Source organism: Protobothrops mucrosquamatus, unplaced genomic scaffold, assembly GCF_001527695.2.
Source record: "Protobothrops mucrosquamatus isolate PMUCROS unplaced genomic scaffold, P.Mucros_1.0 scaffold4683, whole genome shotgun sequence".
NCBI lineage: Eukaryota > Metazoa > Chordata > Lepidosauria > Squamata > Viperidae > Protobothrops > Protobothrops mucrosquamatus.
In genome coordinates, this window is record NW_015390578.1 from 45,836 (window position 1) to 73,633 (window position 27,798).

At 42.6% G+C, this 27,798-nt stretch overlaps 1 protein-coding gene across 1 annotated transcript in view; it reads left to right on the plus strand.

The window, feature by feature from the left end:
* The window catches only part of LOC107299214 (zinc finger CCHC domain-containing protein 24-like), a 45,725-nt gene extending 18,238 nt beyond the window's left edge, over positions 1-27,487 (plus strand). Inside the window, exon 2 of the mRNA XM_015828579.1 lies at positions 27,164-27,487. Coding sequence (XP_015684065.1) covers positions 27,164-27,487 — 324 coding nt within the window. The remainder of the gene's footprint in view (positions 1-27,163) is intronic.
* Positions 27,488-27,798: the final 311 nt, after the last annotated feature.

Consider the following 27,798-nt stretch of genomic DNA (forward strand, 5'->3'; position numbering starts at 1 on the left):
TCTTCTTCTTCTTCTTCTTCTTCTTCTTCTTCTTCTTCTTCTTCTTCTTCTTCTTCTTCTTCTTCTTCTTCTTCTTCTTCTTCTTCTTCTTCTTCTTCTTCTTCTTCTTCTTCTTCTTCTTCTTCTTCTTCTTCTTCTTCTTCTTCTTCTTCTTCTTCTTCTTCTTCTTCTTCTTCTTCCTCTTCCTCTTCCTCTTCTTCCTCTTCTTCCTCTTCCTCCTCTTCCTCTTCTCCTTCTCCTTCCTCCTCCTCCTCCTCCTCCTCCTCCTCCTCCTCCTCCTCCTCATTATTATTATTATTATTATTATTATTATTACTACTACATTTTTATTAAGTAAACATTTAAAAACAGGTTGAACACAGTGTGACTTTTCTGGCTGTTGTTTTGCCATACATACTGTACCATATACCATATATCTTCCTAGTCGTTGACCTTTTATACCATTTACATATTGCATTTTATACAATTTACATATTTATATATTTACATACACATTTACGTCTATTTATAACATAACTTCCATTTCCATTCTTATTTCATATTCTTTCTGATCTCTATCTTACGCTCACTTTGAGGTTGGAAATCTACACTTTCTCTCTTCCAGACGAGCTTTCTCTGTTCTGACTTTTTCTCCTCGCGTCTAACCAATAGTACATCTTATCTCAAACTTCGTAATGCTCTGTTTCATCCTTGTCTTTAATTTCTAAGGATAATCTATCCATCTCTGCACATATCAATTTTTTTTTAATTAGTTCAATCTCCACCGGGGAATTTCCATTTTTCCAGTTCTGGGCATACACCAACCTTGCTGCTGTTATGATACGCAGCACTAGATACGTCTCTCCTTTGTTAAACTTCCCATCTATCATTCCCAGTAAAAACAATTCTGCTCTGGAATCCATCTTCAGTCCCATTTCCTCCAACCAAGTCTTTATTAGCCGCCAAAATTCTTTGGCTTTGGAACAGGTCCACCACATATGACAGTAAGTCCCTAACACAGTGGTGGCGAACCTATGGCACGGGTGCCAGAGGCGGCACTCAGAGCCCTCTCTGTGGGCACGTGCGCCATCGCCCCAGTCCTAGGCCTTCAGCTGGGTTTTATAAAACCTTTTCGCTTTAGGCCTCCACTGCCATGTGCAAAAAAAAAAAAAGGTTCAATCAATCAACCAATTTCAACTTCTCGCAGGAAAAAAAAAAGATCTTGCAAAGTTGGAATTGATTGATTGAACTTTTAAGTCCCACCCAGTCTGCCATTACCACCGCAGCCACGCCCAGCCAATGGGCCACACCCACTCGGCACCCGACGATGGATGCATAAGTGGGTTTGGGGTTGCAGTTTGGACGGTCGGTCTCTAAAAGGTTCACCATCACTGCCCTAACACTTTCTTGCACTTCCAGTATTGTGGCCTCTAGTTTCTCAGATCGTGCCTTCGATATCCATCGGCGACGTAACCAAAAAATCTAGTTATTTCATTTGTGGGTGTTTCTGACTTGTTTGGGGAGGGACCTTTTTTTTTTAAGGGCGACGATATAGGAACGGAGGGAGAGCCAGAATCCTCACAGGAAGTCACTGCAAACACAGATGGGACTCTGTTCCTTCCTGGTGGTTAATCTGCCTGGGCAAAATGGAAAGGAAAAACAAAGAGAATGGATAGCCTGATTGGCTTGGAGCCAGCAGGGATGGAGTTATCAGGCGGCTTTTAAATGCCCACATTGTTGTGCTTGCGGAGATGTGATTGTGAAAAGGCCACCAGGAAGTTTTCTCCACTTTTGAAGGAACCACTCTCGATGTTCCTCTGGGAAGGCCAGGTGCAAGAGAGAAGCAAACCCTTTATTCACTCCCTTGTGCCTCGCTGGACTGACTTTGGGAAATGTCTTGGCTTGGGTTCGCTCCAGATCAATCCTGGGCTTTTTTTGTAAGCCTACAGCTGACTCGGTTCAGCTGTTCCCTTGGCACACGTTCTGCCTGTGACCCAGTTAAGTGCATCTGCAAATACAGCTGCTGTGTGTACGTGTGTGTGTGTGTGCGTGGAAACACTCCCTCTTGAGGGTCCTCCCAACCCATGTGTGGCTCCCACTAGACAAATCTCAGTGGCCTCGTTCTGCAGAGTGACCCACAGAGAGGTGGGGGAAGAGGTGGGGCAATTTTTTAAAAAACAACAACAACAACAACGTAACAGCTTCTTTGTCCCAGTGATGGGACCTGGGTTGAAGGATTTTTTTCCCTCCCCTTGTTTGAAAGTTCCTTGTCATCTTGGCAAGCCAATTAGTCATCGTCTGAGAGGATGGAAAATAATATAGTAGACCTGCCTAGGAAATGTTTTCATTATCTAATGAAGCCACGATGTAAAAAAAGATGTTGAGACTCTGGAAAGAGTGCAGAGAAGAGCAACAAAGAGGATTAGGGCACTGGAAGCTAAAACATAAGAGGAACGGTTGCTGGAATTGGATATGTCTAGTCCAGTGGTGGCGAACCTATGGCACGCGTGCCAGAGGTGGCACTTGGAGCCCTCTCTGTGGGCACACGTGCCGTTGCCCCAGCCTTGCCTCCCCCCACGACCCCCTCCTCACCAGCAGCTCCCCAGAGGAGAGTCACCCCCGAGTGTGGCCCACACAGAGCAGCGCAGCCAAGGACATGGCAGCCAGGCAGCGTAGACAAGACTCTGCCCTCACGCCCCATCGCGCACAGTTGATGCTGCGCGGCGTGGGCAGAGGGCGTGGCCGCCATGGCGCTGCTGGGCTGCCTGGGCGATCTGCGGCGGGCCCTAGAGGTGGTGAGTGGCCCTCCAGGGTGGGGGCGGAGCAAGGGGTGGAGCAGGGGTGGGGCCAGTTTTTGGGCACTCGGTCTCTAAAAGGTTCGCCATCACTGGTCTAGTCTAATGAAGAGAAGGACTAGGGCAGTGGTGGCGAACCTATGGCACGGGTGCCAGAGGCGGCACTCAGAGCCCTCTCTGTGGGCACGCGCGCCGTCACCCCAGTCCTAGACCTTCAGCTGGGTTTTATAAAACCTTTTCACTTTAGGCCTCTGCCGCCGTGTGCAAAAAAAAAAAAAGGTTCAATCAGTCAATTTCAACTTCTCGCAGGAAAAAAAAAGATCTTGCAAAGTTGAATTGATTGATTGAACTTTTTAGTCCCACCCAGTCTGCCGTTACCACCGCAGCCATGCCCACCCAATGGGCCACACTCACCCAATTGGCCACACCCAGACAATAGGCCACACCCACCCGGCACCTGACAATGCATAAGTGGGTTGTGGGTTGCAATTTGGGCACTCGGTCTCTAAAAGGTTCGCCATCACTGGACTAGGGGGTGACATGATAGCAGTCTTTCAGTATTTGAGGGGCTGCCACAAATTCCTATTTGGGAGAAGTGTCATGTTGCTGTCACGTGCTCAGCCGGGTCGTGTCATGGGGTTTCAAGTGAAAACGTTTCCTTTTATACAGCCTTGGCAGGCTCAATGAATGCTCCGTCAAATTCCCCAATAATTTAATTTATGGAGGAAATCGCATTGGAATTTGTAAATGGTGTTTTAATGCCCAGCTAAATAGCAAAAACCTTGCAGGGCATACAGCATTGCAATGTAATGTTGCTTTTCTATTTTTTGACGCTGAACAAATCCTGCCTCGATGTTGTTGTTTTTTTCCTTGAAAAGGAGATAATTATATGTTGACAGTTGTCTTTCCATCCTCCTGCTTGAACTACTCTTGACTTGGACATTTACTTTTTTTTGAAACGTAGTGAGCTTTGGTTGTGCGGAAGGTGTCCCTCATTCGCTAGCCAATTTTACCCCAAAACAAACTCTTTATTTTCTTGCTCCGCACCCCCACTTTGTCAACTGTATCCTGTCTTGGGCTAGCTGGGATGGAAGGGTGATGATTATCAGCACCACATAAGATAGGTGGAATATTTGGAAAAGGGCAAAATGAAGATAAAAACATAGCAACTGGTTAAGACAGCACAAGGAAAGGAAGGAAGGAAGGAATGAAGGAAGGAGAAGAGAGAGAGAAAGAAAGAGAAAGAGAGAGAGAAAGAGAAAGAAAGAAAAAGAAAGAAAGAGAAAGAAAGAAGGAAAGAAAGAAAGAAAGAAAGAAAGAAAAGAAGCAGAGGGAGGGAGGAAGAAAGGGGAAAAGAAAGAAAGAAAGAAAGAAAGAAAAGAAAGAAAGAAAGAAAGAAAGAAAGAAAGAAAAGAAAGAAAGAAAGAAAGAAGCAGAGGGAGGGAGGGAGGAAGGAAAAAGGAAGAAAGGAAGAAAGAAAGAAAGAAAGAAAGAAAGAAAGAAAAAGAAAGAAAGAAAGAGAAAGAAGCAGAGGGAGGGAGGGAGGGAAGGAAAAGAAAGAAAGAAAAAGAAAAAGAAAGAAAGAGAAAGAAAGAAAGAAAGAAAAAGAAAAAAGCAGAGGGAGGGAGGGAAAGAGGGAGGAAGGAGGGAAGGAAAAGAAAGAAAGAGAAAGAAAGAAAGAAGCAGAGGGAGGGAGAAAGGAAGGGAAGGAAAAGAAAGAAAGAAAAAAGAGAAAGAAGCAGAGGGAGGGAGGGAGGAAGGGAAGGAAAAGGAAAAGGAAAAGGAAGAAAGAAAGAAAGAAAGAAAGAAAGAAAGAAAGAAAGAAAGAAAGAAAGAAAGAAAGAAAGAAAAAGAAAGAGGCGAGAGCAGACAGACTCTGAATGGCTCCTGTTAAAAGAAAACTCACAAAACTGCATGGCAACGTCTGCGTATGTGACTGGCATGCTGACCGAAGCAACTGGATAGGAAAAATAAAAAGCGCCATTATGCGCCAGCCTTTTCTCTCCCTCTGACTTTTCCCACCACAGTAGCTGCCTCCTTCACAAACCTCTTGCTGGCTGCATAAAAATCAGCAGCACCCCACTTAAATCACCCTCTGAAAAGAAGCGGGCGGTTGTTCCGTTGGGAATGGAAGGGTTGAAAGATGCCCCCTTTTCCGGTGGTTGTTTTGCTATTGCTCATCAAATCTGCCAAGCATCCTCAAGCGTCACGTGTCTGGATTTGGTGGAAGAGCCGGCCGCTTGGTATTTCTGGATCAAACCGTTTCTGGACACCGTCGTAAATAAATCTGGCAATTGGGAAAAGGTTTTGGAGTCGTTGCAGTTATCGGTCTGCTCCAAAGGGCCCAGTTGCGTTAGGGATTCTGGCTGAGTGATCTAGGATTGACTTAATCCGTTAGCTGGCATGGTTGCCCAACTTTCCTTAGAGAGGACCGTTTCAAAAAGGCAACTTTGGGCACTCGTAAAGTGGGTGGAAAGGAAGTTTCTGCCCATAACTTTGCAGGAGAAAAAGGGCCCCTTCCTAGGATGGTGTCCATGATGGGACAAGGGGGAAATAAAAAAAAAAACTCAAGATGCAATCAAAGTCTTGACCCTTGCTTAGGTGTAATGGTGACCACCGCCTTGATTTGTTTGACCCAGCCTTGTAGACACCCCTGCTAATGTTCATGGTTCAAATAACCCCTAGTCCTCCATCTTAGCACCCAGAAGGAATCGTGATTGTTTTGGAATTCCCAAGCAACCCACATGACCAAATTCAACAGTTTGGAAAAGATGGTGATGATGAAGATTGATGATGATGATAGATGATGAAGATTGAAGATGATTAATGATGATTGATTATGATGATTGATAATGATAATTGATGATAATTGATGATGACGATTGGTGATAATGATGATTGATGATGGATGATGATGGTTGATGATGACTGATGATGGTTGATGATGATTGATGATCATTGAGGATGATGATTGATGATTGATAATGATGATTGATGATGATTGATGATAATGATGATGGATGATGGTTGATGATGAGGATTGATGATGAGGATTGATGATGATGAATTGGATGTTAATATGCCAAAATGCGAAACACCAGCCTCAAAAAATCCTTATTTCCAACTACAGTATTCTGGAAATTTTCCCAGGTAACAAAAGCAGTTGATTATCAGTAAACTATAATCAAAGCTATGGTTTTCCCAGCTGTAATGTGTAGCTGTTGGAGTTGGACCGTAAAGAAGGCTAATGGCTGAAGAATTGATGTTTTCTAATTTTGGTTTTACTCTTGAGAGTCCCTTGGACTGCAAGGAGATTGAATCAGTCAATTCTGAAGGAAGTCAACCCTGATTGTTTTTGGAAGGACAGACACTGAAGCTGAAGCTCAAATACTTTGGCCACCAGATGAGAAGAGGGTCTTCTCCTTGGAGAAGACCCAGATGTTGGGAAAGATGGAAGGCGAAAGGAGAAGGGAACGACAGAGGAGGAGACGGTTAGATGGTGTCATTGACTCAATGAACGTGAATTTGGACAAAGTCAGGGAGACAGTGGAGTATGGAGGGACCTGGCATGCTGTGGTCCATGGGGTTGTGAAGAGCCAGACAGAACTTAGCAACTGAACAACAAAAATCAGTAAACACCATCACTGGATATTTGGAGATTTTCCCTCTTTTAATGTTATTTCATGTAATCATGTAACTGGTCCCTAGTGCCCCAAAGGTTGGGGACCTCTCCTTTATAGTATCTCTCAGTCTGATTATTTCCTTGCCAAGAAAAGTTTGTCCACCCCATCAGATTTGCCTAGGACTAATTAACTCCAGAACTGGCTCACTCATTTTAAACGATGCTAAATATTATCAATCTGATGCATCTTTTTCTAGTTAACCAATGCTATTAATCTTCAGGCCTCACAGCAGTGTAACTTTTCACAGCCAAGGAGAGCGGATGTTGGATTAGGAAAAAACAAACCCCAAACTATTATGCTTTGCAAGTTTGAGAAGAAGAAGAGGGAGGCTAAGGAGGAATGAGATGGTGAGGGATCAAGAAGTTGCCCACAATATCTTTAGAAGAGCTCCAGATGTCACCAGGAAGGTGGACAACTTGACAGATCATGCTTGACTTACAGTCGTTTAGCGACTGCTCAACCTTTCAACAACCCTGAGAAAAGGGACTTATGACAGTTTTCACACTTAACAACCATTGCAGGGTCGCAATTTGGGCGCTTGGCAACTGGCCTGTATTTGTGATGGTTGCACTATCCTAGGGGTCATGTGCTCACCGCTTGGGTCCTTTCCAACAAGCAAAGTCAACGGGGGAAGAAGCCATATTTGCTTAACCCCTGCAGTGATTCCCTTAACGACGGCGGCACGAACGGTTGTGAAATCGCGGGCAGCCCTCTTAGCAACTGCCTCGCTTAGCGACAGACGTTTTGGGCTCTCGATTGTGGTCGTAGGTTGAGGACTCCCTGCAGTGAATTCATTTGGTTCGGAGTTGGATCCGATTCAGCGACGTTGCACTACACTCCCAAAGTTCTAGAAGGTGCAAAAAAAAAAAGAAGAGTTGAACAAATAGGACAGTGATGGCGAACCTTTTAGAGACCGAGTGCCCAAAAACTGGCCCCGCCCCGGCTCCACCCCCATGCCCTGCCCCCGCTCTGCCCCCCACCCCCCACCCTGCCTGCCCACAGGACCACTCACCGCCTCCAGGGCCCGCCACAGATCGCCCAGGTAGCCCAGCAGCGCTATGGCGGCCACGCCCTCTGTCCGCACCCTGCAGCATCAACTGCATGATGGGGTGTGAGGGCAGAGTCTTGTCTACGCTGCCTGGCTGCCATGTCCTTGGCTGCGCTGCTCCGCATGGGCCATGCTCGAGGGCGACTCTCCTTCAGGGGGGCTGCTGGAGAGGAGGGGGTCACGGGGGAGGCAAGGCTGGGGCAATGGCACGTGTGCCCACAGAGAGGGCTCCGAGTGCCGCCTCTGGCACCCGTGCCATAGGTTCACCACCACTGGAATAGGATATTAACAAAGGAGAAGAGCTGCTTCTCTTTTTTTTATAATTCCACCCTTTTTCCCCCCGATTAACCAGAGGTTTTTATGCCTGCTGTGTAAATTACATTTATTTCTTTTCACCACTCCGGCCTATTATTCAAAACCGGGCCCTTATCTTTTTCTGTCTGTCTGTTTCCAACATTCTTTTGCGCTCGGATCAGTCCAGGAAACGGAGCCCAGAAACTTATTAAAGTTATCTACCCTCCAGACAAAAGTCAGGGGGAGGGGGGGAAAAAAGCTCCTCTTTTCTTCTTCTTTTTTTTTTAAAAAAAAAAAATCTCAGAAAGCAAATCAGGAAAAGAGAGACAGAGAAACCCTTCTTTCAGCTGAACATCGCCCGAGAGAAAATTCAGAGGGTTCAATGGTGAATGCCTTTCCTTTCTTTGATATTTTGACTGGTTAAGGAAGCTGATAACCAAACTGCACCAGGAAGGGGTTTTTTTTTCATTTCTTTTTTTCTTTTTCTTTTCCTGCTTTCCAAAAGCCCTGGAAAGTCAAACGATAAGTCAGAGATTGGAAGAGAAATAAAACGTTGAAGGGAAAAGAGTTTTGGACCAAAAAAACCCCCCAAAGTTTGGAATTGCTGACTGGTTTCCGTTTTTGCTGAAGCGGGGGAAGATAGACTTTGCAGCTTTCGGTTCAGTCTGTTGCATCTTGTCATCAAGTGTTGCAGGACTGGAAAAAGATTTCGGCCTAAATCCTTGGAAAACCATGTCCCAAAAAAAAAGAAAAGAAAAAAAAAACAGAACGGAGGAAAAGAAATGAGCTGTGTCAATATTTGAGATAACTATTTGTTGGGACGCATACAGATGGCACTGGCAGTTGGATTGCAAACGTTGAGAAGGTTGGGTTTGATTTCTGGGTGTCGGCAATGAAATAATGACATTTTAACAAGGTTAGCTTTGTGCTTTGGGATCGAAGTAACAGTCAGCCCATGATGTGAGCAGAAAATGAGAACGCGGCAGTTAGAGGATCCGTTTCTCCAACGTCATTCCTTGCTTCCTTCCGATTCTTTCCTGCATACGTTGGGAGATTTTATTCTGTTGATTTATTCTGCTAGAATATTTATATAGCTTCTCCGTCTTCAGCAACCCTGAGCAGCTCACAATAATTTTTTTCACACAGGTCAACCTCCCCTGCCATCTTAGTCTGTGATATCTGCAGACAATAATGTTTGATGTAGGTATGTAGGTGTGTAGATATGTCCCGCCTTTATTATTTCTACAAATAAATCAAGGTGGCAAACATACCCAACATACTTTTTTCCACTGTTTTCCTCATAACAACAGTCTTGTGAGGTGGGCTGGGCTGAGAGGGTGACTGGCCCAAAATCACCTAGTCAGCTTTCACGCCTAAGGCAGGACTAGAACTCACCGTCTCCTGGTGATTGGGCCAGAGTTACCCAACTGGCTTTCATTGGCAAGGAAATATATTGAGTAGTACAATGGGTGTCTTCTGTTGGGGAGGAAAAAAACGAGAAAGTATCAGACTCATGAAGCTCAGTAGCACAATGGATGGATATAAATGAGTGTGTAATAATGATAGTCCTTTTTTTCCCTAGTAGAAAAGTTATACTGTCACTACTCTATAGCAAGTAGTATAGATAGAGTACTACTATCTATACTACTCAAGCTGAGTCAGGGCAAAAAAATAACACAAATCGCTCCAGAAGATCAAAACATAATTTAGGAGATTGTTTTTAAGTGAGCAGACAATCATCCTGAATATACTTTGCAGAACATTTTGTTGTTGTTGTTGTTGTTGTTCCAATCTTCCTTGATAGATGTGGCAACTGAATCTTCTCTCACAAGTTTTATTCTTCCAAATCTTTATTCAGGGGGTACGTTATATTAATGCTCCCAGTCGTGAAAAACAGGAAAATAGGTCGAACTTAACAACAGATCACGGAATGTTGTTTATAATTGGACCATGTAAAGAAACACATAGATGTCTACAGGCTGATTAAATGCAGAAATATACTGGAAAATGGCTTGGTATTTTACACTAAATGGAGGGCAAGGAAAAGAAGGGGAATGTGATATGGGTTTTTCAACTTAGCTGGCAAGAAAAATGAAATGTACAGGAATAGTATAGGTGGTGCCTTGCTCAATAGTAGCAACAATGAGAGGGATCTTGGAGTCCTAGTGGACAATCATCTAAATATGAGCCAGCCGTGTGCTGCAGCTGCCAAAAAAGCCAACACAGTGCTGGGCTGCATTAACAGAGGGAGAGAATCAAGATCACGTAAAGTGTTAATACCACTTTACAATGCCTTGGTAAGGCCACACTTGGAATACTGCATCCAGGTTTGGTCACCACGATGTAAAAAAAGATGTTGAGACTCTAGAAAGAGTACAGAGAAGAGCAACAAAGATGATCAGGGGACTGGAGGCTAAAATACATAAGGAACGGTTGCTGGAATTGGGTATGTCTAGTTTAATGAAGAGAAAGACGAGGGGGGACATGATAGCAGTGTTCCAATATCTCAGGGGCTGCCACAAAGAAGAGGGAGTCAAGCTATTTTCTAAAATGCCTGAAGGCAGGACAAGAAGCAACAGATGGAAACTAATCAAGGAGAGAAGCAGCCTAGAACTAAGGAGAAACTTCCTGACAGTTAGAACAATTAACAATTCACCAGTGGAACAACCTGCCTCCAGAAGCGGTGAATGCTCCAACAGAAGAGACTGGACAGCCATTTGTCTGAAATGGTATAGGGTTTCCTGCCTGGCCAGGGGGTTGGACTAGATGACCTCCAAGATCCCTTCCAACTTTATTATTATTGCTGTTGTTGTTGTTGTTTCAAGCAATGGTGTCCATGAGGAAGGGCTCAAAACTGGCAAGATGGCTGGTGGATCGTTGCAATCAAGTTCCTCCCCTTATGAACATGCAGGCGATAGCAACATACTGGGGGCAGCCTCTGACTGTCTTCTGTCTACCATCTTGCTGATTTTGATCTCCCTGTAGACACCAGTACTTCCAGTAATAGAATTGACCGGTTTGGGGATAATAGGTTAGGTTAGAACAGTGAGATGTGGCAGAATAAGGTAATGGAACAGTAGATATTTATTTCAGTAAAAGAGAATATTTGGAGTTCAGTGATTTAAGTGTAGGATCTGTGATGCTCTCTTTTTTTTTGTAGATGTTTCATGACCCAGCTAGGTAACATTATCAGTGCTAGCAAGGATAATGAAATGTCTGCAAGGAAACAACCAAGCTCAGAGAGCACCAAATACCCTATAGATATTTATTCGTTTATTCAATTTCCAAAGCCAGGTCCCTCAATCCAGTTGACTTCCGATAGGCTGTGTTTCTCTTAGGTTGAAAGGTCAAGTCTCATTTGCAGCCAAATGATTTGAGATGTTGTATAAACAACATCCAGCTGGTCTGTCCTTTAGAAGTTCCAGATTGGAGCTAATTCCACTGTCCCAACATCCGTTTGGTGCATCTTTATACGTAAATTAATGTATAAATTAACGTTTTCCCAGTTGCAATGTATGGCTGTGAAAGTTGGACCACAAGAAAGGCTGAGCGCCAAAGAATGAAGGCCTTTGAACTATGGTGCTGGAGAAGACTCCTGCGAGTCCCCTGGACTGCAAGACGATCCAACCGGTCAGTCCTAGAGGAGATCAACCCTGACTGCTCTTTAGAAGGCCAGATCCTGAAGTTGAAACTCAAGTACTTTGGCCACCTAATGAGAAGGAAGGACTCCCTGGAGAAGGGCCTAATGCTGGGAAAGATTGAGGGCAATAGAAGAAGGGGACGACAGAGAATGAGGTGGCTGGATGGAGTCACTGAAGCAGTAGGTGTGAGCTTCAATGGACTCCAGAAGATGGTAGAGGACAGGAAGGCCTGGAGGAACGTTGTCCATTGGGTTGCGATGGGTCGGACACAACTTTGCAACTAACAACAACAAACCCATTTATTTCAAAAGGCAGAAAAGGGTTAGCCAGATATTCAGAGACCTCAAGTCAAATGAAATGGCCAGCTAAAAGCAATTTTCAGAATAACAAGGCACGGTTTAGTAATCTCGCTCTGATATACACTGGAGCTTCCATCAGTTCACCCTCCACCCTCCCACAGACGAGTGACTGCAATTTCCCCAGAGGAAATGAAAACAAACAGACAAACCCTAATAAAATGTCCACATCTTCCAAGATATGAGCAAATCCTTGGACAGTCTTGCCAAATTCCAGAGTTTTCGTTAAGACCTCTCTGCGGGTGCCTCTCGAAAACTTAGGAATGTGGTCTTCTTGTGAGCGAAGAAAGTGACTTCATGGACACACCCATGTCATGAAATGGATGTGTGTCTTTTTCTTCTGGGGTTCTTTTCTTTCCTGATCAAGCCTGATTTCCTGAGATCTAATCAACCCCAGTCATAGTTTGGACCAGATGAGATCTGCTAGCTGAAGTGCCGGAACCAGGGCTGAAAATTTTTTGTCAGCCTCTAGCTTTGTGCATAGCAGTCCTTTCCAGCTAGGTGGACAAACTCTTACAACCTCGTTGTATATCCTTGGCAATTGATAACATGTAACATTGCCATTTTATTTTATTTAAAAATGTTGCTTCTTTAATATTGGATGGAATATGTCTGTCTGCCTTAGGCCGGTGATGGCAAACCTTTTAGAGACCGAGTGCCCGAACTGAAACCCAAAACCCACTTAGTTATCGCAAAGTGCCAACACGGCAATTTAACCTGAATACTGAGGTTTTCGTTCAGGAAAAAAAAAACAACTCATACATTAACATCCTTTGTCTTAAAAGAAAAAAACACAACAACAAAGCTTTCAATGATACAAACAAACTTTTTATTGAAAGGTAAAAGTTTGCATTTGGCATGCTTTTTGAACAATTAATGTGATTTTTGCTGTTGTATGCATGCTGATAATTTGCCTAACCTTGGCTCATACTTTGTAAGTTTGAGAGCAACACATTTCTCAAGCCCCTTCCAAGCTAAAATGAGCCTCTGGAATGAGCATGCTCGTTCTGGAGGCTTGTTTTCGCAGGATTGCTCTTAAGAAGAGCGAGGTGTGCTTGGTCTGGAAGTTTGTTTTGGCTAGGAAGGGGCTTGAGAAATGGCTTTTTCCTGCAAAAACATAGCCAAAGAGCAAGGCGCACATGCCCACAGAGAGGGCTCTGAGTGCCCACTCTGGCACGCGTGCCATAGGTTCACCACCACTGGTCTAGGCTGTTGAGCGGGCGGTTCTATTCTTCTGACGTATGGTGACGTGCTAGATAAATGTCAGGAACAAAGATTTAAGGTCCAGTAAAGCTGATTTATTGCCCCTGCCTATTCACAAGAACCTAATTCAGCACTAAATAATTTAAATTTAAATTTAGTCCACACTAAATTGGCCCTAGATAAGAGTCAATGCCATTCATGGGGGGGGGGGCTGGTCTTGGATCGTTTGTGGGAATGTAATGATTCCATGTTGATTCCTCTCTTGACTCCACCCCTAGACTCTTCCTCTTTTTTCCCCTACAATAATATGGCAAATATCCACATTGAACAATTTATATGATTTCTACCTCCTCATCTGCACGGGGCCACAGTCTTGCAAAAAATGTTTTCCTGGGTGTTTCTCTCTCCAAGTCGTGAAGAGAAACAGTCTCTTAGATATCCCACAGAGCCAATTAATTTCCATCTTATTGAGCAACAGATATTACGGTACGAAATAAATCCAGCTTGCAAAAAAAAACAACACTTTAATCCCCCTCTTAGGACATTGAAACTATTTTATTTATGTGTGCTATTTGTTTTTGCTTATATGATTGCACTCCTATGCCATTTGATCAATCAACGTCGTACGGAAGACTGCCTCGCTCAGATGATACCTCTGCCAAGTTACGGCAATTTCTATAAACGCATTAAAGACAGGATTATTGGAAAGCATGAACATTCTGGATCGTATTGTTTTGGAAACAGAGCAACTTTCTCGAGTTTCTGTGTACTGATCTGTTTGCTGCTAAGTCGTTTGATCAGTATAACTGCGCTGTTCCTTGAGCAGATAGTAAATTTATTCTGCTTTGAAATCTAGACTGATCTCTTTTAAGACTTGCCATTTACGTCCCTCGGTTTGGCAAGGGTACTGGAACCGTCCTGAAATTATATATATATAAACAAAGCTCCAGCTCAAAATGGAATCGCAATCGCAAGATTTTTTAGCCAAACGTTTAATCAACACGGAGGTATAACGGCCTCCATAAATGCTGCATTTATTTATTTTTTTTAACACATATTTTCTGTGCCTGGTTTTTTTTTTCCCCTACCGGGCTTAACAAAGTCCTTGCTCTGGTCTCACCTCCCTCTGTTCCTCTCCTTTTCTAACATTCATAGTATCAGAGACACCAGTGAAATGCTCTGGCTATTTTTAAATTTGAACACAGGCATAGCCTAAATCAGTGGTGGCGAACCTATGGCACGCGGGCCAGAGGCGGCACTCAGAGCCCTCTCTGTGGGCACACGCGCCATGCCCCAGAGATGGCAACTGTCCCTCTTCAACCAGCCACCTGCTAACTCGCTGAGGTCCCACATGGCCAGATGCATCCCAGCACCCATGCGCTCGCTGGCCTCTGTGTGCAGGGGCCGATGGTGTCAGGCAGCAGCTGCCCCAGCCCGTCTCACCTTGCCCTGTGACAATGGCACCCCCGCTTTGCCTCGCCTCACCCCGCAGGATCAGCCTCCTGCCCACTGCCCCACCTGCCAGACACCCCCTGGATCTCCCCCAACCCTGCCCGGCCCCCACAGGCATCCCTCCCCACAAGCAACATCAAGGTGATCACGCGCACCTTGGCCACACCCACCCAGTCTGCCATGAGCACCACAGCCACGCCCACCCAATGGGCCACGCCCACCTGGCACCCAGCGATAAATAAGTGGGTTTTGGGTTGCATTTTGGGCACTCGGTCTCTAAAAGGTTCGCCATCACTGGCCTAAATGGAAGGCCCAGAAATGTGTTTGGATTTGTACACCTCTGGGTTTGGGAAAAAAGGTCAAAGAGCCGAACTCTTGGTAATTTAACCATGCTAACAACAAATAAGCCAGTGTGTGTGTTTGTATGTGTGTCTGTGTGAGAGAAGTGTAATTTGCAGAGTGAATGTTATTTTTGTCCCTTATATTGTACCAATGAGCTTATGGCTTCTCTTGAGTATTTGTAGCTAATTGATAGAGTAGAGTAGAGTAGAGTAGAGTAGAATAGAATAGAATAGAATAGAATAGAATAGAATAGAATGTAGAGTGGAATGGAATGGAATGGAATGGAATAGAATAGAATAGAATAGAATAGAATAGAATAGAATAGAATAGAATAGAATAGAATAGAATAGAACAGAACAGAACAGAACAGAATAGAATAGAATAGAATAGAATAGAATAGAATAGAATAGAATAGAATAACAGAGTCGGAAAGGACCTTTAAAAAAAAGAGAGAGAAGAAATTCCTTATTTTGCCTCCAGAAGTTGTGGGTGCCCCATCACTAAAGGTTTTTGAGAAGAAATTGGACAGCCGTTTGTCTGAAATGGTATTTCCTGCCAGAATAGGGGGTTGGACTAGAAGACCTCTAAGGTCCCTTCCAACTCCGTTATTCTGTTAATTTGATAGGGCGGGGATGATTGTTCCCATTTTTAAAAGAAATGGGAACCGGAATCCTTGAAAGTTTATCTCACGGCAGTTAACAAACTAGGGTTAAGTCGCAGTTCTGTTTTTCTGCCTGCTCCAGATAGGATGTAGAAAACATTTTGAACTGGCAACATTGTGAGTCTGAAAAGCTGCTTTTTGAGTTGAAATATTGTTGTTTTGAACTTGCGGAGGATTATGTTGTCCATTCTGAACGATACTTTGAGGACATTTGAGTGAGGAATTGGTGTTTTGAGCTGGAAACAATCCTGGGATCTTTGGAGCAAGCCACTTTGGCCTTGAAACACAACATGAGGTATTTCTGTTTGGATTTGAAGCCCTTTGTGTTAGACCTAAGTGTGTTCAGTTGCAATCCTTCCAGTGGAAACTGAGAAGCGGTCATTTAAAGGTGTGATGGTGTTTCTTTAACACAGGACAGGGCTATTTCAGTAAAGGATAATTTCCAGGAACTTTGTGGGAAACGTGAGGTTAAATTGGTACCAAACATAGATATGTAGCAGACACCTATAAAGAAAATTTTAATTCTTTGACATGGTGGTGCAGTGGTTAGAATGTGGCATTGCAAGCTAATTTACTGCCCACTGCCAGGAGTTCGATCCTAACCGGCTGAAGGTTGACTCAGCCTTCCCTCCTTCCGAGGTCGGTAAAATGAGGACCCAGATTGTTGGGGGCAAAATGCTGTCTCTGTAAACCGCTTAGAGAGGGCTGTAAAGCACTCTGAAGTGGTATATAAGTCTAAGTGCTATTGTTATTACCCCAGATGCTTGGCAACTGATTCATGTTTATGACAGTCACAGTGTCCCAGGGACATGTGAAGTGACCAAAACCTGCTGCAACCACCCAGAAGACAGGGGGAATAAAAACCAAACACCCCCCCAACCCCACCCCTGCTGCCAATCCTCAACAGAAATGCTCACAACAATGAAAACCTCGGACAGGAGGAAGAGTGGTGGGCAGGCAGGTGTCTTGCTCGGCTGTGGCTTGTGGGGCACTTTTTTCAGTGCCATTGTAACTTCAAACAGTCACTAAGCAAACTGTTGTAAGTCGAGGACTACCTGTACTTTATCACTTTTTTCCTTTCTTTTTTTTTTTTTGGTCATCAAGTTTTTGACAGTTTGCTAGGCGGCTGGTGGTACTCGGATAGTGCCATATCCTAAAAGTGGTACAATGGGTGAAAAGGTTGAAAAGCCCTGGACTAGGCAGAGTTGCACATCTATTATTTTTTTTCTCCTCCCTAACGATAAAAGCAAACATCCCTGATCTGAATTCCTCATGATTTAATAGACATATTCAAGGAGTGTTCTTGGCTTTGCTATATCTCCCAGATTTCCCCCCCCCTCCAAATTTCCAGTCTAGCCTCACAGTTAATATTTTAAATGGTTGAGAAAAGCCAAAGCTGGCTAGATGCGGCTGAAAACTATGTTTATTTTGTTGTTGCTGTGAGGGCCAAAGCAAGCTTTGTGGGACGTTTTCAAAAGTGGGTGGACCAGAATTCATTTGGGAGGGAGTTTAAAAGAGATGAAATGAATTTCTTAAGCCCTGGCCAAAATTTAATACCCCTTAAAACCTCTGAGTCTCCTAAAAGGCAAAAAGCTGCAGCCTAATGGCAATCCAGCATTGCAGTTTTAAGTTTCAGTCATAAGCCTCAAAACAGTCTATATGACCTGTTGCGTTCACAAAGCATAGGAATCAACATGACGTCTAACTTGTCACCACGATGTAAAAAAGATGTTGAGACTCTAGAAAGAGTGCAGAGAAGAGCAACAAAGATGATCAGGGGGCTGGAGGCTAAAACATACAAAAAAGAGTTGCAGGAATTGGATATGTCTAGCTTAATGAAGACAAGGACGAGGGGGGACATGATAGCAGTCTTCCAGTATCTCAGGGGCTGCCCCAAAGAAGAGGAAGTCAAGCTCTTCTCCAAAGCGCCTGAAGGCAGGACAAGAAGCAACGGGTGGAAACTAATCAAGGAGAGAAGCAACCTAGAACTAAGGAGAAATTTCCTGACAGTTAGAACAATTAACCAGTGGAACAACCTGCCTCCAGAAGTTGTGAATGCTCCAACATTGGAGGTTTTTAAGAAGAGACTGGACAGCCATTTGTCTGAAATGGTATAGGGTTTCCTGCCTGAGCATGGAGTTGGACTAGAAGACCTCCAAGGTCCCTTTCAACTCTGTTTATTCTATTCTATTCTATTCTATTCTATTCTATTCTATTCTATTCTATTCTATTCTATTCTATTCTATTCCTATTCCTATTCCTATTCCTATTTCTACTCTACTCTACTCGACTCTAATCATTATTCTATTCTTATTCTATTCTATTCTATTCTATTCTATTCCATATTCTACTCTACTCTACTCTACTCTATATTCTACTCTACTCTATTCTACTCTATTCTATTCTCTATTCTACTCTATTCCTATTCCTATTCCTACTCTACTCTACTCTACTCTACTCTACTCTACTCATTATTCTATTCTATTCTATTCTATTCTATTCTATTCTATTCTATTCTATTCTATTCTATTCTATTCTATTCTATTCTATTCGCAAATGATATTCCATATGTATAAAAGGAAGAAAGCTTTATAATGATACAGCATATCCTAATCGTGGTACACCAATCCCATACTATCTCATCTGGCATCAGTGAAGGCCCACAGTCTTCAAACCTCAAACTCCTGTCACAACGGCAGACGTTCATCTTGAAACATCTCTTCGAAGATAGATTGGCAGAAGTGAGAATTCATCTCTCTTTTCCCTCTTCAGGGCCCCTTCCTCTCCTCTTTATACAATTCCTGTTTCTGGGGATGCCAGAGGTCAACCTCCATGGGGTGAATGTTTAAAGTCAACCCCTCGGAGGAGTTAGGAACCAAACAGCTTAGAGTGTCACCAAATGGTGACAATTGCTTTGATCTGCCTCAAAGATCCATTCTGCGGAGGTTGCATTCAATGAGGAGATAAAGTGAAGGTCACACCAGCAAACTGCTTACTCAGACTTGTATGTCCAAGGCTTGTTTGAAAACGTAACCCCTCCTAGGGCTCCTCCCTTCCCAAAGGACCCCACTTGGCTGCAATATTTAACATTCCCAATTTTCATTTCTTTAATTTGAGGATCCGGGTGATGTCATAATTTCCACCAAAAGCCCTTAATTTTCACAGGGGCTTATGTTTCAGTTTGGGCTATAAGACTGTTCCCCAGGCTGGAAATTGGCACAAAAGGATGTGATACTTGACCTTTTTACAAGATTAGGCACTCAACACAACGAGTTTGAGGTGCTTGTCTACCCTCCACCCTCTGACACCGCTTAGCAAGATGCAGTTTTGAAACAAAAGACTCATGATTTTGCAGGCCAAAATAAAGCGCGTTCATTGACTCCTCTATGTCAGACATTTTGCCATTGTTTTATTTAACAAGTTTATATCGAAGAACAATGACTGTTCAATCAGCTTGTGTAATCTCCTGCTGGCCTGGTTTACAATAACATTAGGCGATATTGTCGTTTTGTTTCTTTTTTTAGCTGAGTGAGATTTGCAGGTCTGCCCCTTATGGCTGGAGAGGGCTCATTCCAGGCGTGTTCAGCAAATTATATCTTTAAATCTGGGGTTAGTTTTTAGTTTTGATGTGTGAGGAGCTAATTTTCCATCATTGGACAGCGCGGAGCATATTTTGAAGGGAAGCAAGAATTTGTAACGCCAAGGTGCGTTGCAGTACACATGTCCGAAAGGAATTGTGCTATGCTCAGATGTCCGATTGGGGGCTTGTAATGTTTTATTGTTTCACTTAAAATATTGACATGGCCAACTGTCTTGAGCGTAACTCTGGGCAGCTAGCGACAATAATCTATATAAATAAAAATGTAAATGTTCGTTTGTTCAAAATCTTAAATCTGCGAAAGTTCTTCACCGATTGCTTTGAAATTTTGACACAACGTTGCATTCGAATACGCGCGTGTTTTTATATACCTATATTATATAGATGTCACACCTGTGACAGGTAAAAACATGCTTTTTGTGAAAAACAGCGCCATCTGTTGGACGTAAAAGCAACACACGCTTTTACCAGACTGAGCCACAGCAACGCGTGGCCGGGTACAGCTAGTAAAAATATAAAAATATTGTTTTAATTGACTTCATAAAATTATATACACAATTTAACAAAAAAAACAGTAAAACAAAAAAAGCTGCCTAATTAATGGATAACTTTAACGTTTACACAGATTCTGACTAGTGTCTTTATCTGAAGTTTAATTAGGCATGAATTAGGCACATTTTTGAATGAAATGCATGTAAGTGGCAGTTACCTTTTATACACACTTACCATCCCCCCCCATCTTTAATCCAGGTTGGGTTGAGATACGGGATGTTTTATCCTTTTGGTAGGTTTTTTTTGTTTTAAAGAAAATGTTATTGATTTTCTAGTTTTACATTTAAATATTTGAAAAGCAACGTTGGTCAATAATTCAATAACATACAAATCTCTTTAGTACAGATCTCAAACGATTACATTAAATATTTCCTCTCTTTCCCCCTTGGTATTTACTGTCTCATATTTAAATTAATACAATTCTTATTATATCGATTAAATAAAAATAACTTTCTTACATTTATCAGTAATTTTTAGTTTATACATATCCTAGTTGTTTTAACATTCAATCTTTATAGACAATCCATGTCCTGGTTAGTTTTTCCCAATGTTTAGTTTCCCATTAATATTTAAATTTAACGTTTAATATTTATAATTTCCAAGTTTTAAATAACCCCAATTCCCTTTATCACAATTCATCACAAGATCTAATGTTCAGGATACACGTCTTATCTATTTGAATTCTCACCATCTTACATCAACCAACTAATAATACAATATAATATTCTTATTTTCTGGTAATTACCAAATTACCAAAAATTACCTTTGGGTAGCTTTACCAAACCCATCAAAATTCCAGCAAATGATTGGGGGGGGCGCTGAGGGCTAAAACATATGAAGAAGGTTGGCAGGAATTGGGTACGTGTAGTTTAATGAAAAGGACTAGAGGTGACATGACAGCAGTGTTCCATTATCTCAGGGGCTGCCCCAAAGAAGAGGGAGTCAAGCTATTCCCCAAAGCGCCTGAAGGCAGGACAAGAAGCAACGGATGGAAACTGATCAAGGAGAGAATCAACCTAGAACTAAGGAGAAACTTCCTGACAGTTAGAACAATTAACCAGTGGAACAACCTGCCTCCAGAAGCGGTGAATGCTCCAACACTGGAAGTTTTTAAGAGAAGACTGGACAGCCACTTATCTGAAAGGGTATAGGATCTCCTGCTTGAGCAGGGGGCTGGACTAGAAGACCTCCAAGGTCCCTTCCAACTCTATTATTCTGTATTCTATATAAATTTGGGAAGAAAAGAGAATAATAAAATGTATGATTGAAGAATCCTTCTGAGTGATCTCTTTCCATGCAGATGGGGGCGGGGAAAGTAATATTTAGAATAGAATAACAGAGTTGGAAGGGACCTTGGAGGTCTTCTAGTCCAACCCCCTGTTCAGGCAGGAAACCCTATACCATTTCAGACAAATGGTTGTCCAGTCTCTTCTTAAAAACTTCCAGTGTTGGAGCATTCACAATTTCTGGAGGCAGGTTGTTCCACTGGTTAATTGTTCTAACTGTCAGGAAGTTTCTCCTTAGTTCTAGGTTGCTTCTCTCCTTGATCAGTTTCCATCTGTTGCTTCTTGTCCTGCCTTCAGGCGCTTTGGAGAATAGCTTGACTCCCTCTTCTTTGGGGCAGCCCCTGAGATATTGGAAGACTGCTATCATGTCCCCCCTCGTCCTTCTCTTCCTTAAACTAGACATCCCCATTTCCAGCAACCATTCCTTATATGTTTTAGCCTCCAGTCCCCTGATCATTGTTGCTCTTTGGCTGATGGTCCCAATTTGCATCTTAATCTGGATCTTTGCCCTCCCCCTTTTTTAATTAAAAAAACGCGACCTAGTCAAGCAGGCACAATTAACCATGTTTGAGTTTCCTCTCCTGAGATGTAACATTGGCCTGAAAAGCTTTCTTTCCTTTGTGTGTGCATAACAGGAACATGTGTGAGTAAGAGCATGTGAGTAATATCAGCCCGGAGAGGTGGAGAAAGGATTTTGGAAGGCTCCCAGTAGGTTGACATCCATAACACTTCCTCCGGCTGTTTTCTTGCCAAAGATGAATTTCCCTCCTGCAATACAGCTTCAAGAGGGATGCTCTCAATGCAATCCCCATAAATCATAGGAGACAACTAGAGATAACCAAGACTTAGTCGAGCAATCCAGAAATATTCCCATAAGGGCTTCATAAGGAGTTCTTTCCAATTCCAAAAGATGTTAAGGATGGGTGTATCACCCACTCTGTTGTAGGTTGATGGACCACGCGGTGAGGCTGGCTGGGCCTTCTCAATCTCTGTCTCTTAATTAGGAAGTCCATACCTGGCCCTCAAGAGGAAAGCACGGGGCGGGTTCTGTTTCCCAGCACACAAACTATAATCCAAAATTCCAGGAGAGGAATCTGTTTGAGAAGGGGGAAAGGCAGTGGGCCACGCCAGGGAAATAGCAGGAAAGGCTAGGAGTGAAGTTCATCTGAAGGGCAGCAGGAATGTTGCCAAGGATGCCAATAGCCTAGACCAGGGGTAGGCAACCTTGGCTCCTTCATGACTCGTGGACTTCACCTCCCAGAATTCCTGCGCCAGCCATGCTGAGGGGAAAGGGAGAGGTTTCCAAGCTGAGCCATGCTGGCTCAGGAATTCTGGGAGTTGAAGTCCACGAGTCATAGAAGAGCCAAGGTTGCCTACCCCTGGCCTATGGTGAAACTGAGTTTGCAGAGAGCAATAAGAGATGAGCTTTTGGTCTCAGGTGACTGCAAAGATCCTAGGGATGTTCTCTGGGTGCTTTTTGGAGAAAAAGGAGGAGTTAAATTGCTCCTTCATGCCTACTGTGATTCTCAGAATTATTCTCTCTCTTCCTTGCCAGATGCGGTGGTCATTTTTAAAGAAGCAACACGTAAACCGAGAAGTGCTTCCTTTTGCTCTCAGTTTACATAATCATCACTTACGTAACTGATTCTTTTCTCTCTTTTTTTATGAAACCAGAGTGGTAGACATGTAGGGAGAATGGCACAGAATCACAGAATCACATTGCTGGAAGGGACCTTGGAGGTCTTCTAATCCAGCCCCTTGCTCAAGTAGGAGAACTTACACCATTTCAGACAAAGTGGCTGTCCAGTCTTTTCCTGAAAATCTCCAGCGATGGAGCACCCACAAGCTGTTCCATTAATTAACTGTTGTCACTTAGCAATGGAAATTTTTGTGGTCGTAAGTTGAGGACTACCTGTATGCTGAATATTTGGATGGGAGCACTTCCTTTCTGCACTCTGCTCAACCTCGCAATGAACTTGCCTTGAAAAACCCACGGAAGGGAATGAAATGGTGGTATTCATGAAGTCAGAGGGAGCAGATTACGTTTTTCGATCTGACCTCCGGTTCTTGAGTCCTACTGGATGGAACTTAATTAACTGAGCTTCTTAGAATTGCAGTCCCAAAATAAACCCTAAATTGGTTGAGTTCTGGAGGAAGTTCAGACCGAGGTTGCTTCCTTTTCTTGCAAAAGTTTTAACTGTGTATAGTTTACCCAAACCAAAGGCAGGGAACTTTGAAAGTTCTCCATTTTATTCCCTACCACTCAAGATGAAACTCGTGTCCTTCCGCCAGCCAGGAAGGAGAAAAAACAAGACTGAAGAGAAGGAAGGAGCAGATCAAACGGTCTGTGAAATCAATCAAGAGTCCTGTTTAAAGAGCCCAACGAGGCTGTCTTTGTCTCCTGGGGATGTCTGCCATCTCAACCTGTCCAGGCTGATAACCCAGAACTCTTGTTGTGTTAGCCATCTTGACTATCTATTTCATTCACTGCTTTCCCTTTTATTTCCCTTAGTCTGGAAGAAACAAGAGAAAGCTAGAAACAACCAACACTTTGTTGTTCAACTGCTGAATCTGTAAAAAAAAAATAAATCCAGAAAACAAAGGAAATAAAGCAAAGTGGGGCGGGGAGACACCAGAGGTCTGGCCCTTTGTGGCAGGCAGCCCAGCCACAAAAATGGCTGTCAAAGGCAGGGAGTGGAGAATCTCTCTCTCTCTCTCTCTCTCTCTCTCTCTCTCTCTCTCTCTCTCTCTCTCACTCACACACACACACACACACACACTCTTTCTCTTTCTCACTTTCTCACTTTTTCTCTCTGTCTTTCTTTTTCTCTCTTTTTTTTATTAAATTTTTTATTATTTTCAAATATAATAAAATATAAACATGAATTTGATGGATATAAATACAAAACATCAGTACACAAATAATGCCTTGGTTCTATAAAAAAAGGGTTGCTGGGATTAGATATGTCTAGTTTAATGAAAAAAAAAGGACTAGGGATGACATGATAGCAGGGTTCCAATATCTCAGGGGTTGCCACAAAGAAGAGGGAGTCAAGCTATCCTCCAAAGCATCTGAAGGCAAGACAAGAAGCAACGGATGGAAACTCATCAAGGAGAGAAGCAACCTAGAACTAAGGAGAAATTTCCTGACAGTGAGGACAATTAACCAGTGGAACAACCTGCCTCCAGAAGTTGTGAATGCTCCAACACTGTCTGAAATGGTATAGGGTTTCTTGCCTGAGCAGGAGGTTGGACTAGAAGACCTCCAAGGTCCCTTCTAACTCTGTATTCTACTCTACTCTACTCTACTCTACTCCACTCCACTCCACTCCATTCTATATTCTATTCTATTCTATTCTATTCTATTCTATTCTATTCTATTCTATTCTATTCTATTCTTTCAATCCCCTACAACACTCCCAGTTTCTCATATGGCCTCTTAGGAAAATTATTTATCTACCCTTGGATGTCCTTGACAGAGAGAAGAATTGCCACCATTGGGCCGTCTTCTATATATTGCCCTTCTTTTAATTCTCGGGATTTTAATTTCTCAGTTCAGCCAGATTTTGAAAGCAGATAGAGCTTTGCAAACACAAAGAAATATCCTAGAAAGACAAGCCCCTTTTTTTTCTGACTTTGAACTTATACTAAAACAAGCAGGCATCTCAAAGAAGAAAAAACCTAGCCAGGGAACAATTAACAAGGCATAGTTAAGTGACCACAGCAACAAAATAAAAACAGATGTGGATCTAACTCCTCTGTATGGTTTCTTTTTGTAAAATTCAGAACAGAGTGTTTAAGGCCGTTGTAACCCGCCACAAATAAGCAATTACTACTTATTTTACGTGTTTGACCTTTACTGACGTTTTAAAATGTCATATATATATTTTTTTCAATAGCTCTTTGGGTGCCAAGAATGTCCTGGCTTGTGTGTGAGGTGTATGTGTGTGTGTGTGTCTATGATTATTTTTTTTTTAAATGGTTTTCGTCTGTAACTACGCAAGGATTGTTGAAAGCCGGAGCATCAAATAATAGCTCTTTGTGTCCGAATCGCACTGCTTTTTCCATTTCCTGAATGCCTTAATTCATTCTTCTTCCTGGGGACTTCCAGATGGGTGGCAAACTTCAGTGCCCATAATCCTCAGCCCAAAGTCCACTATATCGGAAGAGGAATATTGCTTATTTCAGACAAAGAAATAATAATAATAATAATAATAATAATAATAATAATAATAATAATAATAATAATAGTAATAGTAATAGTAATAGTAATAGTAATAGTAATAGTAATAGTAATAGTAATAGTAATAGTAATAGTAATAATAATAATAATAAAGTTGGAAGGGACCTTGGAGGTCATCTAGTCCAACCCCCTGCTCAGGGAGGAAACCCTATATTCTTCCAGACAAATGGCTGTCCAATCTTTTCTTTAAAACTTCCAGTGTTGGAGCATTCACAGCTTCTGGAGGCAGGTTGTTCCACTGGTTAATTGTTCTCACTGTCAGGAAATCTCTTTTTTAGTTCTAGGTTGCTTCTCTCCTTGGTTAGTTTCCATCCGTTGCTTCTTGTCCTGCCTTCTGATGCTTTGGAGAATAGCTTGACTCCCTCTTCTTTGGGGCAGCCCCTGAGATACTGGAACCCTGCTATCATGTCCCCCCTCGTCCTTCTCTTCAGATATACCTAATTCCAGCCACCTTATATGTTTTAGCCTTCCTTAAATGGTGCCTCCATTGATCTTAATGGTCTTTCTAAGTAGACCACAGGGAGAGGTATGAAACCGAATGTGGGTGCAATTTACGTTGGCTGTTGCAAGCTCAAAATTAACAGCAATCCCCCCCCAGTGCCCCCCCCCAGACTAAGGGAGGATTGTAACACACCTATCATGGCAATGAAACATGAACTTCTAGTGTAATAGAACTGGCAGCAGTTGTTTCTGGTGCAGTTATTTATATCGTTAAAACAAAGCTTTGTTTGCAAGGAAGAAGTGGGCAAGAGAGCCTTGAACTCAGCTGGGTTGCTGAAAACCCACGGAAGATTTGTTAGGAACCGGGCCCCAACTTTGGTTTATTCATTTGATTTCCCACGGGAATCAAATAAATAAATTTATACCAGTGGAATTTGAAGACGTTTATTTACACTGCACTCTCTTTGCCAACCTGGTCGTCATCTAATGATCAATGGTTATCTCTCTACTCATCAGTCTGTTACCCTTCTGTCTATGCCTTGATTATCATGGAACGAAGGCTGGAAGGGGCCTTGGAGGTCCTCTAGTCCAACCCCCTGCTCCCCCCATACCCGTTCCGGATAAATGACTAGCCAATCTTTTCTTAAAAACTTCAGCGATGAAGCACCTACAACTCCCGGAGGCAGGCTATCCCACTGATTATTTGTTTTCACTGTCAGGAAACGCTATGATTCATTCATTCTGAACCTCTTCCCCTTTTCACATTAAGTTGAATCGTGAAGGTTAATGACCATCTTTCTGAATGTGCGGGCAATGCAGTTTCGTATTTGCTGTAAATGCTGGTTTTATTAGACCGAGGAATTTTAGACCCTGAAAGAAGAAGTCTCTACATTAATCTTCTAGATGACTTGGCAAATATCTATCTATCTATCTATCTATCTATCTATCTATCTATCTATCTATCTATCTATCTATCTATCTATCTATCTATCTATCTCTATCTCTCTCTATATTATATCTATATCTATATATATTTATATATCTATTTGTTTTCTGAGGTTTTCGCGGGTGTTTGTATGTAGGTCTTTGGATATTCGGGTTTTCTCCCGCGTAAAAAAATATATCTATATATATCTATGTCATCTATCTATATCTATCTATATCTAATGTATATCTATATCTCCATATCTATATATCTATATCTATATCTATATCTATATCTATATCTATATATCTATATCTAAATCTCTATATCTATAGGTCATCTATCTATATATCTATATCTAATCTATATCTATATATCTATATATCCATATCTATATCTATATATCTATATCTATATATCTATATTTATGTCTGTTTATCTATCTATCTATCTATCTATCTATCATCTATCCATCCATCCATCCGTCCATCTTCTATCTCTGTCTGTCTCTGTCCGTCCGTCCGTCCGTCCGTCCATCTATCTATCTATCTATCTATCTATCTATCTATCTATCTATCTATCTATCTATCTATCTATCTATCTATCTATCTATCTATCTATCTNGAAAAGAGAGTCATCAGATTTTTCTGTTTTTCTTTCCCAGGCCTTGAACAGCAGTCTCTATAAGAGCGGCTCTCCTTACGGCTCTCTTAATAACATCGTGGATGGCTTAAATTCCCTGACGGAACATTTTTCGGACATTTCCCTCTCCTCGGATGCCCGCAAGCCGAGCAAGAGACCCCCACCAAACTATCTCTGCCATCTTTGCTTTAACAAGGGACACTACATCAAAGACTGCCCACAGGTAAGGACCCTGCAATCTTGGAGGCCTACTTCCTGCAAAGGAGGGGGGCGTACACGTAGTCTCCGTCTTAACGACCACAGTGGAACCCCAGAATTTTCAGTCGCTATGCGAGACAGTTGCTAAGTGAGTTTGCCCCCCCCCCCCATTTGCTCCCCCAGATAGGGCTGCAAATGGAGCTCCAAAATTCTGTGGGAAAGAGAAACATTCATTAATTTTGCCCCCATTTGACGGCTTGTCGTTTAGTGAATCACTTAGGTTGTTAAATTAGTCAAAGTGTCGTTGAGTGAAATCCGGCTTCCCCCCCCTTGACTTGACTTGTCAGAAGGTCGCCAAAGGGGGAATCACATGACCCCAGGGAGAGGGGGGGGACCCTGCAACCGTCATAAATGTGAGTCCGTTGCCAAGTGCTTGAATTTGGATCACGTGACCATGGC